Source organism: Hevea brasiliensis, chromosome 17 (assembly GCF_030052815.1).
Source record: "Hevea brasiliensis isolate MT/VB/25A 57/8 chromosome 17, ASM3005281v1, whole genome shotgun sequence".
NCBI classification, from domain to species: Eukaryota; Viridiplantae; Streptophyta; class Magnoliopsida; order Malpighiales; family Euphorbiaceae; genus Hevea; species Hevea brasiliensis.
Window position 1 is genome coordinate 54773462 of NC_079509.1, and position 18667 is coordinate 54792128.

The 18667-nt window shown below is 30.0% G+C and overlaps 2 protein-coding genes across 2 annotated transcripts; one reads left to right on the top strand and one right to left on the bottom strand.

Annotated features, from left to right (window-relative positions):
* Positions 1-1086: 1086 nt before the first annotated feature.
* On the top strand, positions 1087-1897 carry LOC131175301 (uncharacterized). The gene has a single exon (XM_058139028.1). It carries the CDS (start codon positions 1274-1276, stop codon positions 1895-1897), a length of 624 nt encoding a protein of 207 aa, XP_057995011.1. The 5' UTR covers positions 1087-1273.
* Positions 1898-14996: 13099 nt separating this feature from the next.
* On the bottom strand, positions 14997-16451 carry LOC131175302 (uncharacterized). Its single transcript, XM_058139029.1, has one exon. The coding sequence runs from the start codon at positions 16449-16451 to the stop codon at positions 14997-14999; it is 1455 nt and encodes a 484-aa protein (XP_057995012.1).
* Between the last annotated feature and the right edge of the window lie 2216 nt (positions 16452-18667).

Genomic DNA, 18667 nt, shown 5'->3' on the forward strand with positions numbered 1-18667 from the left:
TTTAATGTTAAAAATATAAAATTTTATAAATTTCGGTTTGATCGGTTTAAAATCGAACCGAACCGAAATTTATCGGTTCGATTCGGTTCGGTTTTCTCTTCTCAATCGGTTCGGTTCGGTTTTTAAAATTTTTGATTTTCGGTTTTGTCGGTTCGGTTCGGTTCGGAACCGAACCGACCGTTTGCACACCCCTAACTATCATTAGATGAATTGTTAAAATTTAATCTAATGGTGAAATGTACAAAAAAAATTTATCTAATGGTGAAATGGACAAAGTATAAATAAAATGAGTTAAATCAAAGTAATCATAGAAGATATAGATAGAATTTATTTAACTTAAATTAATTTGATATATAATGATTTTTTTATAAATTAAAATTTTATTAATTATAAATGATTAGGAAAAATTTGGCATGGATCTCTTCGTTCTAAATCCTGAACAATAGGTCTCTCTACATGCCTCAACTTAAGAGATATTATATGATGTAACTGTGATTTTATGTCAGCATTTAATATAGAATAACAAATCAATTATAGAATAACAATTAAGTATAAAATGATAGTTATCATTTGAAAAAAAAGAAAACTATTTTTAACACATGGATAAAACTAAATTTTATGAAATCCATTATAACTTAATTGTTGCTTTATGATTAACTTATCATTTCATATAAGCTATTCTATATGAAATCACTGTTGCGTAATATAATTTTTCCTCAATTTAGAGGATTGGATATATAATGGTGATGACATGGTATTTAGTCATTGGATCAAGAAATTAGGGATGTATGTTTGTGAACTTTCATCTTATGTCTATCCGACAAGTTGATGATAGAGAAGAGGTAAAAAGCAAGAAAAGTTGGCCATGTCTTAAGGTTTTGGTCATAGCATGTGCACAACAAAACCGTCCATTATAACAAAAGCTTCAATTTAATTAATTAAGAACGACAAACACTCACTCTTTTCCCTTTTTATCTTGTGATTGCTTCCCTCAAACAAAAGAACCCCACAACTCCCTCACACATCAAGTAACATAAAAAATTAAATTAATTGAAAATTTTAATTAGCTTCTTAATCGTCAAACCCACATGATCATGCACTCTAATCCTCAATCATTCGCCTTAATTGCTGAATAATCTACCTCTCCATCTCCTCCTATATATATGCAGATTCTGACCATAAACACCCCTCCAAAAGAAGAACAAGAACAATATTTTTCATTGTCTCGATCAATCATACTAGAAAAACACCCAGCAAAGATCACAGGAGAAAAATGGATTGTGAGCATGGTTGTGTTGCAGAGAAAAGAGGAGTAGTTTCAGTTCTTCATGGAGATGAATTCTTCTTCAACAGAGTTATTTCAAGAAATCCTTCTGTGGGTTGCTCTTCTCGTGTGTTCTACTACAGATCAGGTGCAGAAGGAGTTCCATTTCAATGGGAAATGCAGCCAGGGACTCCTAAAGATCCACCAAAGGAAGAAATCATTCCACCACTTAGCCCTCCACCGGCGGTGCTCAGCTTAGGCCTACCAAAGCCATGCATTGGCATTGATCAAGAACCTAGTAAGTTTTCATTAAGATCAAGGCTTAAGTTCTGGAAACATATCAAGAAAACCAAACGAGGATCTCGGCTCGGGAGTAGATCAGAAAATGCTGCTGGTGTCTCTGATACGTTTGAAAGATTTGAGTTTTGCAGCTCTGATGGTGAGTTTATGATGCGGAATTCTCCACGGAATTCAAGCACTTCATCTTCTTCATCTTCACTGTCTTCTTCTAATGGCCATTACATTCAGTCCTCAAGATCAGAGAGTCCTGCTAGGGATTCTATGCAGGGAATTTACGCCTGCAGTCCTTGGAATTTTACTTCTATTCTTGTATCTGTTGCGCGAAGAGTTTGAAAATATTAGTGCATTTATGTTAAAATTCTTAGGTGAATCTGGGTGATCATAAACCATTCAAAACTATAGAATCTTATTATTATTATTATTATTATTATTATTATTATTATTATTATTATTATTATTATTATTATCATCATCTTTTTTTCTGTAATTATATATGTATATGCCTAATCGTCAAAAGTAGTTAAATAAACTTTTTTTTTTAAAGTCAACTTCTTATGTGTTGCAAACTTTCTTTTTTAATTATTCTTTTTATTTGACTTAAATGTGAGTTCGAACTCAAGACAATTTCTGTATCAAGTTCATTAATAATTACAAGACGAATTTGATAAACTAAGAAATTTTCAGGATTTTTATTGCTTAAATTCGGTTTATTATAAACTCAAAATACGAAATGGAATTCACTTATTAAATACATGAATTTCACATATTTAGATTTTAAATACATAATTGACTGAGTTTAAGAAATAATTTCCTTTTAAATGCATGGTCTGACCAAATCTTAGTAAGAATTTCCCTTTCAAAATTTTTGTTACCTACACCTAGTCTATTATAAACCAAGATATAAAATATATAGTAGAACTTACTTATTAAATACATAAATCTTATATATTTATATTTTAGATTTATAATAAATTGAATTTAATTAAAAATTTTCTAAAGCTTTTTTACTTCTAAAATCCTTATTTTATTTTTTTAAATAATTATAGCCTATTTTATTTTTTTAATTAATTATTCCGATTAACTCAAGATTATTTCAATTATAGCCACTTGTCCAATTTGGTTCATGAAGTAAAGAAAAAAGTTTGAGTTGAGAAAATGTTGAAATATCACTTTGATAAAACACATTCTTCCTTTTCTCATAATTTTCTCTATCAAAATTTTCAAATCTATTATAGGAAAATTTGTGATGAAATATCAATGGAATTGTCTTTAAAGCTATGAGGTCTAAGTTTAAATTCTAATTAAAATTAATTATATTAAAAAATTATATATATATTTTTTAAGTTTTGTGAATGAATAATATTTTATACAAATTCAACATTTTTTTTTAATTTGTCCTAATTGTCTTGAAGAGCCAATTCAGTTAATTTCAATGAAAAGTTGGCTAGAATTAACCACAGGCCATTTTGAAACAATATTAAAAATTGATATGAATAATAAATTAAAAAAAAATGCCATTTTTTTTTTCTTTTTAGGAAGAAGTATGCTATTATAGTTGTTTATAGGAATAGAGGTTATCACAGTTGCAGGCACGTTGTTCCTCATTCCCTACTAGTCTACTCTTTCTTTGTCTTTTTTCCCTTTTATACATATATATATATATATATAGTGAGAACTTAAATTTAGGACTTCAACTTAATTAAGCGATGCACCAAATAAATCTGCCCATCACAAAGTCCTTATCTTATTGTTTTAATATTGCATTTTAAATTTTATTAATTCCATATTGAACTATTCTTTCAATTTTTTTTTAATAACTATTCTCTCGATTATTAAGAGTGCAAATTTAGCATTATGTTTTTTTTTTTGAAAATAGAAGGCAGAGCTTTTATTAGATAGGGATAGAATACAAATTTAGAATAAAATTTCTTATTATTATAATTTTGCATAATAAAATTTAAGATAAATCAATTATACAAAATATAATAGTAATTATCTTAATTTGAAGAATTTAATTATATTAATAGAGCATTTGAATTGACTATTTTATATAAGCACGCTCCGCTCGGTAGTAATCTACCACTGTTCAACTCCATAGTTTTTGTACAAGCCTGATCTGGAAACCATCAAATTAATATCTTTATGAAGAGAAAATCCATATTTTCTAACTATCATTGTATTCTTACCTAAATAATAAAGAAAACACCTAAATAATTTCATGATAAGAAGGAAAAAATAAATCTCACAAATAGAAGAACAACAAAAACTCACAAATGAGTAAATATCAAATTTTCACAGAAGAAGAGAGATAACAAATACTCTCAAAAGAGAAAACAAAAGTTAAAGTTAGATGAAAAGAGGACAAACAAATATATGTTTAAAAAAATATAAATTTGAATATCATTGAAAAAAATATATAAAATAAATATAAAAAAAAAGGATAATCACCAGTGAAAATACTTATACTATTTAAAGGGCTAAAAAAAAGTAAAAAATAAAAAGAGTGAGAAAATTTAAAGAGGCAGTTAGGATCCCTCACCCTTAAGCAGGAGGCTTAGGATTATGCTATATTACTGGGAAAAGCCATCAATAATTAAGGTTTGAGCTCAAAATTAATTCTTTTAATTATGAATAAATCTCATTTAATTTTAATTCATTTTGATTTACACCTCATTTGTTTCTCAAGGAATGAGCTAAAGAGGTGCCCATAGATGCTAATAAGATGGCACACTCCTGGGAAGGAATTAGTATGCCAAAATGTTCTTGCATAATTGGCTACTATTCTATCTGAAAAATTGAAATTGATTAACAAAAAATTAGAATTAGATCATTCGGTTTAATTTCCTTTTGCTTAGTTTTTAAACTAAATCGAATCATTTTGAAAAAAAAATAATAATAATGTGCACGTTAGGCACACTCTCTTTGTTTTTTTTTTTTTTATAATTATTAAAAAAAGACGCACACACATTAAATAGGAAACGCAGCGTACAACAGTTATATTTTAAAACTAGCTAAATATTTGTACTATACACAATTTAATATAAATTAATTTTTTATATATTTAATTTAAATTTTAATATTTCAATTTTCAGTAAATTTTTTATATAATTTTAATTACTAAAATTTATAGCACGAAATTATAATACTCTCATTTTAATATTTTATTTTTAATCTTTACCTATCAATTAAATTTTTTCAATAAAATTACAGTTCTTATCCTGTTTTATAATTCATTTTATATGAAAAAACAAATTAGTTAATACATTTAATTAAAATACATCATCACTTATATATGATAAGTAAATTAATTAAAAAATATATAAAAGGAATATCATTATGATTGGTAGATAATTATGAACATATTCAAATTTAATTGAATAAATATATTTAAAAATTTTTAAAATTTTAGCTATAATTATATAATTAATTAAATTATTTTTTATTTTAAATTATTACAACAATTATTCTAATTTAATGATAATTAATATTATAATAAAAATATTTTTTTAAGATAAATAAAAGTATTAAAGTAAATTAAAATTTATTAAAAACATAAAGAGAAGAAAGAGAGTTAAGTTATACTTAAAAAGAATTGACACGTAGCAAATTCTTGAAAAAAAATTGGTTTATATATATATATATAATCTTTTTTAAATAAATTAAAATATTAATATCACCAATAGTTCACCATTTAACTGACAACTCAATGTTGTCTGTGAATGTCTAATTTTTTTTTTATAAGATTAATCACCATTTAATCCTTTAGTTGTATTTGTAGTTACCAAAATACTCATAGCTCTAATTGGATAGTAAAATTAATTCCACATATGATTTCAATAACTCTGAATTTTCTGCAATATCCCACCACCTTGATCTAATTATTTATATTAAGTAATATATTTCACCTACTTTAATCATAACTCTCAATTTAGTAAGTATAAAAATATAATATTTATGAATAGTAACCATATATGTGAATGTATTATACTCATAGATATTGGGAAATTATATTTATTTGGTGTATACATTCATCCAATCTAAAATTATATATTAAAAAAATTAATAATACTTATCTATAAATATGAGATTTTAATTTTTTTTTTATTAATTAGGTGCATAAATTAAGAATTTTCCATGAATAACAATATGTATGCATAAATTCTATTTATAAAAATAGCATTCTATCCTTGGCATGAGCTTTTATATTTTTTTAATGCCCTTACTTAATTAAGGTTAGCCTTAATATGTATTTACTTCCAAATATATCTTAAATTACTATTATTACTCATCCTAATAAAGTTCTTTTTTTTTATTAATTTGGTAATGTCATCTCTCCCTTATTTCCATATATATATATATATATATATATATATATATATATATGCACACGAATTATAAAATAAAAAAAATTAAATAAAAATCCACCCTGTAAAATTGAATTTATTCACTAATTTTATTGGAAAAAAAATGGAAAAGAAAAAAAGATAATACCAATCCGTAGGAGAATTAGAGAAAAGAAAAAAAAAAAAAAAAAAAAAAGGTGAGAGTGGGAAACAAAATTATGATTCAAATAAAACGATATAAGAAAGAGAAGAAATGATTAAAGGAAGAGATAGAGAGAAAAAGAGATGACTGCGTAGATTTTTTAGCAGGTAGGTTTTGAATTCTTTTGTTAAGTTTTATTATTTATTTTAAAGGCATAATCACAAAAATAAGTCAAAAATTTTCATATTTTTGTAAGTTAATTCAAATGTTTAAATTTTAATATAATTGGTCAGATTTTTAAAATTTGTAAAAATTTTATTTAAATTTTTGAAATTTTAAAAAATTATTGTATTTTGATTTTTTTTAATATATTCCCCATTTCATTTTATCTAGCCTTACCGCTACCATCAACTTACTATGGTGTATCAAAATTTTTAATAATTAGGCAATAACTTTAGTCACACATTCTCTCTCTCTTTATTATCATCTAATCTCATTTTATCAAAATAAAATTATAAAAAAAGAGTTGGTGAATATGGTAAAATTGAATTTTCATAGTAGCTATAAACAAATTGCAAAATAAAGTTCAAAATTTAATTTGTAAAAATAAAACAAAATTTTAACAAGTTTTAAAAATTTAAATAATTTTATCAGTAATTAAACATTTAGATTAAATTACCTAAATACGAAAAGATTTATCTTAATTTTTATAGTTACACCTATTTTAAATGGTTAAAAAAAATGTCTAGGGTAAAGTGTCAAAAAAATTTATTTTAATAGGTCATATGTGTAATTCAATGCATACTCTATGTATTACAGATTGCCTTTGCATGCTATGCAAATACGTATAAAATAGCATGGTGAACATTTAACTATGGTTAAATAAACAATTAAGAGGGAGTTTGGCATTGCATTTAACCCTTTATGCATGAATTTGGAAGCATTAAAACAGAATTTCTGCCAAAAATTGGAAGAAATTCAATTGTAATTTATTTTCTTGTTTGCACACCACAAAACCGAACAGGCATATTGATGAACATACATGATATATAAAGCTATTAGGCATTTAATGAATTTTCTTGCTAGACTTGAGAAATCTCAATTTCACCATTCCCCTTCTTAAGCTCCTGATCCCAAATGTTTTAGGTGACTTGATAGCCAATGATGACGAAGAAGACAACAACGAAGACGAAGATGAAGATGAAGATGAAACACTTGAACCAAATGTGGGAGAAGGCATTGTAAAATCATCACAATCAAAGATGTAGAATTCAAAATCATCACCATGATTGTTGCCTTGTATTTCTGGAGATTTTTTATCCACGTTCTTATTATGGAAAATATTCTTGAATATCTCCATTTTCTTGACCTTTTTTCTGATAAGCTCCATTTTCTTGGTGTTCTTCAAACAATATTCCTTCGCCTCCTTGAGAGTGATATTTCGCTTGAGTTTGCTCAAGCTAGGAACAGTTAAACACTGCCCAATTTTTGTATTCTTGATTTTCTTTAATTTATTGATATTTCTGAAGACGAATTCCTTACGGCCTGTGGGAGGAATACGTGGCCTTGGCATGCTCAGGCTATAGACTGCTGGTGGGAACTTGATTGGTATCTCACCCTCAACATTGGACACATCTCTAGGCTTTCCAGGTTGCAATTCCCAATGGAAAGGAACATTTCCAGGGGAACAAGAAATAGAATTGAGACGAGAATGGTCTGTAGGGGAGCTCCTGGATATGATCTTCTTGTAAAAGGCCGGATCAAGTTAATGGACATCATAAATCTTATTTTCATCTCTTTCTGATTTAACAATAACATGTTCAATACCCATTTCTTGCAGTAGATGAGTGCAATTGTATTTGCTGTTACTAAGCAAACTTATATACTAATTAGAGACAATATAATATGGAAAGTAAAGCAAATCATATCAACTTGGATATATATAAATTTAATTGCTTCAAATTCCATATTTTTTTCCCTAATTGATATTGACTTCCTAATAGGGAAGAAAAGAATACGACTGCCTCATCTTCTTCGCCACACCTCAACTGACTGCCATCTCACTCGAGCCTTCCTTTCTCGCAAGCACCTGTGGCTTTCACCTCCCATCGAGCATCACGCTATCAGGCTTTCACCCTTTTGTTCGATCAGACCCAACTCACTCGCTAGTCGTTCTCTGTTACGACCCCTCCACGTCAACCCAGATCTTCCTCTCCAATTTTGGTCACAAATCCCTTCCCTCGTAACTCTATTTCAACCTCTGCAGAGCCAGACCCATTCTTGCAAAAATTTGTGTCTTGCGTTAGAGGAAGCAAATCTGCTACTACTACTATAAAATTGACGTTTTTTGAACTTATGTTTAAATTTAAATGCATTTTATCTATTTTTTTTTTTTCATTTTTTTGTCATTTTCTTACTTTGCAACAATAATACATGTGGACATATTCACAAGAACCATGTCAGCTTTCGATTTCATGTCATTTCGTGTATCTATCACGGTGATTAATCTCTCAACGTCATGTGTTAAATTGTTATAAAATTGAAAAACTTAAGTTAATGTTAATGTGGAAAGTTCAAGGGAGCCAACTGACTTTTCCTAGCCCGTCTGGCTTTAGTCTAGTGACAATGGCACAATGAACTTTAGGCAACGTTCCCAGTTCGATCCCTTTCCATGTACCTATCCCCTCTCCATGTAGCCGTCGACAAAAAAAAAAAACAAGACTTTTCTTGCAAAGGTCAACTATCAAATGATATGTTTAATATAAAAATTAAAATGAAAAAAGAAAAAAGACAAGAATATTCTACTGCCATCGAATTACTCGCGTTAATACACAATGCCAAAGGGAAGACTGCTCGGCCCAGAAGACATGTATAGGAGAGTCCAATTTGTTTTGAAGTGGAAAAAGAAAATTATATTCATTTTTAGTTACCCTACATTTTTAAAGCCATATTAGTGCATATACAAGCTTTTGTGTGTTGCGAGTTTTTTTTTTTTTTTTTTAATTTATCATAGTGATATAATTAATTAATAAAAAAAATATTTAGCCCATTCTATTTTATAATAATATAAAGTATTTTCTTACATTTTATAAACAAAATTATTATCTATCAATAATTATTAAAATCATTTAATTAATTCAATCAAAATAAAATTTGTACTATTCTCTATATTATATGTATATAGTTTAGTTTAAGACAAACTAATATTAATAGCATAATATTTATTATGTATTTATTATAATATATTGAATAAATATAATTTGATGCTAAAAATATATTTATTGTAGAGTTTAACTTTAATAATAATAATAATTAAAAAAATGTAAGGTAGCAAATTCAAAGCCATAATTCACTTTAATTCCTTATCAAACATAGCCAAATGATCACTAATTGACCATTAGGACTTTCATTCACCAACACATGAGCATAAACCTAACTTCATACTTCAAACCCTAATTTTCAAATGTCCATTCATGCACATACATCAATTAAACATACTAATCCATTATCACTCTACATGTACACTTCAAACACCACCTCTAATCCACTTTAATTCATCAAAATAATCAGAGCTACTTCCCCCCCTCCCCCCCCCCCCCCCCCATAAAGCTGCCAAAATTTGTAGAGGCCCAAACATGCACATATTTATTCAATTTTTTGAATTTCCTAGCATAAATAATGTTACTAGCATAAATCTAAAGAAAAAGAGAAGAAATAGGCACTAACCTCAACTTGAGCTATCCCAAACTTGTTAAATCTTCTTAATTTCCCCTTCAAATTGCTGCCTAGAGGTAATCTAAGGTGTGAGGAGAAGTTTTAATGAAGAAAGGTTAGGGTTTTATGATGGAAGTGAAGGAGAGAGAAAGCTCTTGTTGAACAAAAATGGTGGAGAGTGTGACAGGAGAGGAACGGCTGGGTTATGGAGGAAGAAGGAGCATAAATTTCTTTTTATTTTCAGCCCATTTAACTATTTTTAAATTGGTTTAATAATGCTTAATTTAATTTGATTAGTGAAGGCTTTTTTTAAATGACTTCATAATGATGTCATAATCTCATTTAACTCATTTTCTTTTCTACTTATTTTCAATTTAATTTTTAGCAATATTTATTCATATTTTTTGTCATATAATTCACTTATATAAATGGACAAGTTGGTCAAAAATCATCTCTGAAAGCGAAATGACCAAAATTCTATTCATTCGGCTTAACAGACTAAAATTGTCTGTACCAATTTAAAATTTTTTCTAAGCATTTTCTTAGCATTCTAATGCCATCGAAACCTCAATGACTTTTCTCTGGAGTCCCAAAAATCATTTCATGAATTTTTCCCCGGGTTTAGGGCTTCTAGCTGTGAAGACAGCAAGTTCCCGTCAAGGTCACCCATCGCTAGGGTACTAGCTCATTTAACTTCATTGTATTTTATTTCTTAAATTTTTCTAAATTTTTTCTTACCATTATTTGAGTTATTTATGACTCCTTATTCTAGCTTGCAAATAGTTCCAGAAATTCTAGCTATCCGGAAAGACATTGATCACTGGAACAATCGAATGTACAGACTAACTCACTACAAGAAATTAAAAAAATAACGACAAAAATTACCGACTACATTTACTTCTATTTCGTAGGTAATTAAGATTACCAACGAATTATCGACGAAATTTTTTTCGTCCACAAATTTATGCGTAGGTGATTTTTACCGACGAAATAGAATTCGTAGGTAATTTTACCGACGACAAGGCATTCGTAGGTAATTATGCCGACAAAAATTTTGTAGCGAAATTGAGATTTGTTCGTAGGTAATTTCGTGGAGGTTGTAGCTTAAAAATGAATTACCAACTATTTTACCGACGAAAGTTTTTGTCCCCAATTACCGACAAAAGAAATATGGTAGGTAAAATGAATCTAGAAATCTAAGAATTACCAACCAATTTTTTGGTCGGTAATAATTTTTAAAAAATTTTACCTACCATTTTATTTCATAGGTAAATTTTTTAATATTTTTTAAAAATATTTACCTGCTACTTTATTTCGTTGGTAAGTTTTTAATATTTTTTTAAAAATATTTGCCTACCTAATAGTCTTCGTAGGTAATTTTTTTTTAACAATTTTAATAATTTTTAACTACCACATTATTTCGTCGGTAAAATTTTTTAAAAATAGTTTTGCGCATTAAATTTTAATTATTAATGGCTTAAAAAAATTTTAATTATTAATGGCTTAAAAATAAATAATGCATAACAAATGCAAATGCAAATGCAAATGCAAATAATAATAATAATAATAATAATAATAATAATAATAATAATAATAATAATAATAATAATAATAAAATCCAATAATAATATTAATAATAATACTCCATACATGTTATAAAATAAACATAAACTAAACAATAATATAAAAATATTAAAGTTTAATAAGTTAAAGTTAAGATATAAAACCATCAATCCTGATCTGGTGGAGGTGGAGGTGAAGTTGGGGGTAGAGGTATTGGTAAGCCTTTGACTAATCTCATCATCTCCTCCATCATTGTTTTTCTCATGTCTTCCAAACGTGTCTCAAATTGCTCTGTAATAGCTTGTTTCTCTGCTTGCCTCTGTTGCCTCTCTTCTTCAAGTTGCTTCTTCAAATGTTCTACTTCTTGTTGTAAAACAGCAGATTGAGGATCATGTGATGAGGACCCCCTAGAAGAAGATGCTCGATGTGAATGGTAAATGACAGATGATTGTGATCCAAGCCCATACACCATCCGTCTCTTCTGGCCAGCCTCAACAACATCCAAATAAATTTGATTCTCATCGATGGTGTCAGATGTAGTTTGTTGGAGCTCTTCCCTTCTAGCCACTATCGCTTCCTGTATGTAAAAAATAGAAAAATTTGTATTAATTTATGATATGATATAATAGAAAAATTAATTTATTTGAAATAAATAATTAAGCACCTACATTTATTTGCCTCGACTTTTCATCCACAAATTTTTCTTTGTCATGATTGCGAGTATGAGTTTGAACAAACAACTCATACCAGTTGGGCCTTCGACCCAAATCTTTCTCCTGTAACATATAAATAAATAGTTATCAGAAATAAACTATAATAAATCTAAACAATTTATTTTGAAAAAAAATGGACAGAGTTTCCCCTATATTTTTGATATTTTGTCACATTGTAAATCAACAAATATATAATAACTCAATCTCGAACAATCCAAATAATTATTGAATGACAATTCCATCAACAATAATCATATTTGCTTATTATATAATAATTAATGAACTAAATATGTATATAGGAAAATAAATTTAAATTTAGATGAAAATTAAATATATAATATCTAATTATGAAAAGCTCACCATTCTATCTGACCATTCTTGAAATGATATAGATCCACCTGTGTGGGTGGACGGCCCTAGACCATCTACAGCACCACGGCAGTTTCTCGAATTAGTCTCAGATCGTCAAATGATAGAAGGGTCCTCCCAATGCTGCTCAAATCGAGCCCATGCTTCTTCACTAACATATTGGGGCTTTTTTCTCTTTGCCTTGAAATCAGATATCATGTCCTTGTACCTTTCAGCAGCCTTTGCTTGCCAACAAACCTTTACCCCTAGTTCCTCAGCAGTAGTCCAGCAATATTTTTTCTACGATATAAAATAATACAAATTTTTAATGATTTCTATATTTCAAAATATGGAAAATAATAAAAAAAAAAAAACTTAAATAGATGTTACCTTGAATTCCTCCCAGTAAAAGTCCTTGGTTTCTTTTGGAATAGTCTTCCACATGACACCTGCAGGGTGTATCCGCTGCTTGAAGGAGTTCATGATCACTCGAGCTACTGCAGATTCGACAGAAAACCTGGACATGAAAATAAGGTATAGGGAGTTAACACATGTATCAATTTCATTTATAAACCAAGTAGAATTTAGTTATTTAACTCACTTGTTTCCTTCTCGAACTCTAAGGCGGATTCGCCCTGCTGAATCAATCTCCAATTCTGGTTCAGGATGAGAACCTTGTGAACTATCAGGTAAAGTCTCTTCGCCATCTATAGGTGTATCCTCTTGGCCAACCACATGTGTGTCAGCTTGGACTGACTGTTGTGAATGAGGTGTCAAAGGCTCACCTTCCTCATTAGTAAATGGTGTTTGGGAAACAGCAATAATATGTCTACCCCGCACCATATCTGTATAATGCATAAACATGAGAAGAAATGTTAATTTGAAAGGAAAAAAAAAAAACTCTTTTCCATTGAAAATCAGGTAGAGTGTCCCCTCAAATTTGACTTTCCTCAAATTTCAACAACACAACCTGCAATAAAAAAGCATTGCCATATTGGCCTTCACAACTATTATATGCATCTCCTTTATACAAATTCACTGTTCATAGAAAATAAAACAATAACATAATTAAGAATGCTACGATATACAAATTAGTTAATCAAAATGCATTGCCAAAATAGTATGACAAATATTAACTACATCAATAATTTATATATATATTACAATAGAATTTATTCACTATCACTATCATCATCATTTACATGAATTTCATCTTCATCTTCTTCTTCACTTTCCGATGATGAAAATAAAACTTCTTCGTCCAGTTGTTCCTCTTCTTCAACAGATGCAAGCTCTAGTGGTTCACCACTTAGATCATCTAAGGGTCCAATCTGTTCATCCACAACTTCTGTATCAATTTGTAACGCTTGTACTGCCTCATTTTGGAATGCTTGGTCAACTATTGGCTCTGTTACATTTGTTTGAGGCATGACGACCATGGCCCTAGGCTTCACTTTACACACTGCATACCAGTCAGCCTTGTCTCTTCTCAAACTCGGATAAGGGATGTAAACCACTTGTTCTGCTTGTGAAGCAAGTATGAATTGTTCATATTTATTCAATCTTTTTCTGTGATTGATGTCCACCAAGTTATAGTGTTTGTGGACCTTAATACCCACATTTGGAGTTATATCAAACCATTCACACTTGAAGAGAACAACTCTCTTTATTGGTAATGCAGGGTACTCTAGTTGAATTACCTCTTTCAAGAGACCATAGTAATCATTAGTGGTGTCACCATATGTTGATCCCCTAATGCAAACTCCACTATTCATCGTGGATCGATTGACGCCATGATTGATTGTGTGAAATCTATATCCATTTATGAAATACACAGGATATGATATCACACTTTTCAATGGTCCCTCTGCTAAATCCTTAATGAATTTATTGTCAATGTTTGCACTCCTTGCCTGATAAGTTAAAGAGAATTTAAAACCTTGTTGTCATAAATAATGTTACTAATTACATTTAAACGATTGAATGGTTTATATAAATATAGACTTACATGAGATTTGAACCAATCTGAAAATCTTTGTTCTATTAATTCATTAACTTCTGCATCACTGATATTATGTGACGTCTGTTGCAATTCAGTCTGGAACATCCTACACATAAATATATTGGGTGATTATCAGTGGAAAAGGCAAATTTACAAATGACTTTCAAGATATTTAACTTATATGTTAGGGTTTTTATAAACTTACTTCAAATATATGTCAACTTTAGGGCAATTTAGAAGAACATATATATGGGCAGCCTTATATTCATCATCTCCTAGCCATCTTGTTTTAGCTCTGCCATATGGTCGACCAGGATACTTGAATATTGATAAATTTTCTTCTATTTCATCATTGTCCCCACCATCATCATTACGGGGAATTTGTCGATCTCGCGTTATGACATGAGACTCAAAATAATGCGCACAAAAATTGGATGCCTCTTCAACTAAGTATGCATTACATATTGAACCTGCTACTTTTGCTTTGTTCTTTACATTTTTCTTCAGGTGTCCCAAAAATTTGAGAATATAAAACACCATATTCAAATGAGTTAGGGAAAGTTTATGATGAATTTTATAACATAAAAAGAAAAAAAACGATTCTCTATTACCTCTCAAAAGGATACATCCATATTTTTGCCTCATACGGCAGATGAATGGGAATATGTTCCATTGAGTCAAAGAAGGCAGGAGGAAATATACGCTCTAACTTGCAAATAATAATAGGAATTTCTGCTTCCAGACGTTCCATATCTTGCACCTTAATATTTGCAGCAGTAAGATTTTTGAAAAACAAGCTCAACTCAGTCAATGCTTGCCAAACTGTATTTGGAAGGAACTCACGAAATGCAATTGGTAATAATCTTTGCATAAACACATGACAATCGTGGGTCTTCATACCAAAAAGCTTGTACTTCTGCATGTCAACACACCTTCCCATGTTGGACACATAGCCGTCTGGAAACTTAAGTCTTTTCACCCATTCACATAATTTCTGCTTTTGTTGTTTGTCAAGAGTATAGCAAGCCTTAGGGTATTTACCTGTTCGCACATCCTTCTCTAACTCTTTTCTACGACATAAATGTGTCATATCTTCTCTTGCTTTTGCATTATCCTTTGTTTTCCCTTCAATATTCATCACTGTCTTAAAAGTATTCTCAAAGAAATTTTTCTCGATGTGCATGACATCTAAGTTATGTCGAATGAGATTGGAAGACCAATATGGTAAATCCCAAAATATGCTCCTTTTTCGCCAACCAGTGTTTCTGGCTATGGCAGCATTGATGGCTTCACCATCACTATCCGTTACCCTCCTAAGTCCTAAATCCTCTATCTGTAAAAAAGTGTCTTCACTGCTTAAAATTGGAGGAGACTCATTTGTGCATGCTTTTCCTTTAAGGAAATTTACTTTGTTTCGTCTAAATGGATGGTTTTGTGGAAGAAACTTACGGTGATTATCAAACCAACTAATTTTCCCCCCGTGACTCAATGAAAATGCATCTGAATAATCCACACAATATGGACATGCTAATCTCCCAGCAGTGCTCCACCCGGACAACATTGAATAAGCAGGGAAATCACTAATTGTCCACATAAGAGCAGCATACATTTGGAAATTTTGCTTTTTAGATGCATCATATGTCTGCACCCCCACATGCCATAATTGAGTTAATTCAACAATTAATGGTTGCAAATAGACGTCTAATCGATGCTTGGGATTCTGTGGCCCAGGTACTATTATCGATAAAAATAAATACGGCTCCTTCATACACATACCGGGTGGTAAGTTATATGGGGTAATTATTACTGGCCAACATGAGTATTGCTGTCCTGATTGTCCAAATGGTTGAAATCCATCAGTACACAATCCCAGCCTGACATTCCGAATTTCAGCTGCAAACATTGGGTGGGTGCGATTAAAGTGCTTCCATGCCTCAGAATCAGACGAATGACACATGACATCATCTTCCATGTTATGCTCAGCATGCCACCGCATTTTTGCAGCTGTTGCCTTAGAAGCATAGAGTCTCTGAAGCCTTGGTGTCAAAGGAAAATAATACATCCTCTTCCATGCTACATTTGTCTTACTTGATCCCCTTCAAGGCTTGTATCTTGGCAGCCCACAAAATTTGCATTCAGTTAAAATATTATCATTTCCCCAATATATCATGCAACCAAGCTTGCAACAGTCAATTTTTTCCACAGGTAGACCCAATCCCCGTATAAGCTTCTTCGTCTTGTAAAAACTATCAACAAACTTATTTTCATCTGGTAAAACTTCCCTCACAAAATTCACAATCTGGTCATAGCATTTCTCGGACAAGTGATTTTCTGACTTAATATGCAACATTCGAGCTACTCACAGATAATTGTGAATGCCTCTCACAACCAGGCCACAATTCCTCTTCAGTTGCTTTTAGCATATCATAAAATTTTTTCGATTCTGGATTTGGCAGTTCTTCCATATTATCAACTTCATTATCTAGTGAAGGAAAATCCGCCATAGCATTTTGAAAATGGGGACCAGCAACATCAAACACCATATTACGGTATGGGTTAGTGTCACCATGGAAATGTTCTTGCCTTGGAACATTGACCTCAATGGCATACGTTGAAGAACACAATGATTCACCATGTGCAGTCCATTTTAGATAGTTAGGTCTAAACCCCTTACTAACAAGATGAAATTTGACATCATCCACAAGTAGGTACTTTCGATTTATGCATTTTGCACACGGACATCTTATTTTACTCCCGTCCATAAATTCTGGCTTACTACAAGCAAAATTGATAAATGCTTCCAACCCACTAAGAAACTCTGGATTCAATAGTCCATTTGGAAGCTTCCTAGCATACATCCAACTCCTGGAGGTATCCATGTTCTAAAAAAAATATTTAAACAAGTTATAATGCAAACATTTATTTTAAATTTATTCCATGCAATCAAAGCAACAAATTCATGCCATGCTCAAACTACAAAAGAAAGAACACATAACATGAAAGGAAACCTCTCAAGTATTCTTAAATGTGACACTCTTAAAAGAAACATTAGGAGAACTTCACAATAAGTAATTGACAAAAAAAAAAAACATTAAGTAATTTGTCCATTTATTACTAAATTAAAAATTAATTATTATATAAATATAATAATTAAAATTGGAAATGTGTACATATATAAAAATTCACGGTAAGTAATTGCCAATACCAACAAAACCAATTTCATCACATAATGGTTGAATGTAATTGAATGTAATCTGTGGATGCTTGTCAAATGAAAATCAGATTGTGAAACCAAAAAATCCAAATTGAAACCACATATATGACTTTACAAAATGGTGTCCAAATCTATAACTCAGAGTATTGTTTTCTATGAAATTTGATAAATTGAAATTACTACACTTCTTTTGTCATATTTACTTTTAATTAACTATTTTCTCTATTTATTTTATTTTATGCAGCAGCACATAACAACTAAAAGATAAGAAGTTCAAATTAGATTGAAAAGATCTCAACAGTCTTATTTTGTGCAATTGGAAAAGAAGCATTAATTCCTTTTTGCCAACAAATTCAATGTTTGTCTAACTTTATATATAATATATGTTTTGCACCTCATTTTGTAGATCTTAGCAGCCTAATGTTGGTGTATGTGTTTATGTAAATAATTGTATATATCATTTTGTTTGTATATAAAAAAATAATATTATGTCTGAATTGTTAAGGTCTAATATGATAGATAAACCTTAACAAAACAGACATTTTGCTAATTCTGTTATTGTGATATATGTATATATATACATGTACTTTATATATACCTTGATCATTGAATAATATTGTGTCTACCCACTGCAACGTATGGGTATACATGCTTGCACTAGTCCTAACAGAGGCCACCAGTTTTTTTTTTTTTAATTGCAATATTTTGCGTTACCGAAGCCCAAAGGGGAAATCATATACTAGATTCATGCAGATATTTTTGAGGCCCAAACCCAACCTATTATTTAGAGCTCAAACCCAGCAAAAATCAACCCTAACAATTGAAAGAAATATCTTCCCTAATCCTTTTGCAGCATCTGATTTTCATTTGACAATAAGATTTATGGAATTCAAAAAGTTAATTCAACCTCTTGGTAATATGCAGTTCAAAACCTCTTGATAATACGGGCCTGGCTACCGATTAATCTTTTGATGGAAATAACAACACATAATTCTAAGAGTTTTCATGTTAAACTTGATTCAGATTTGAGTAACATAAGAGTAAATGACCTGCTAAAAAACTGT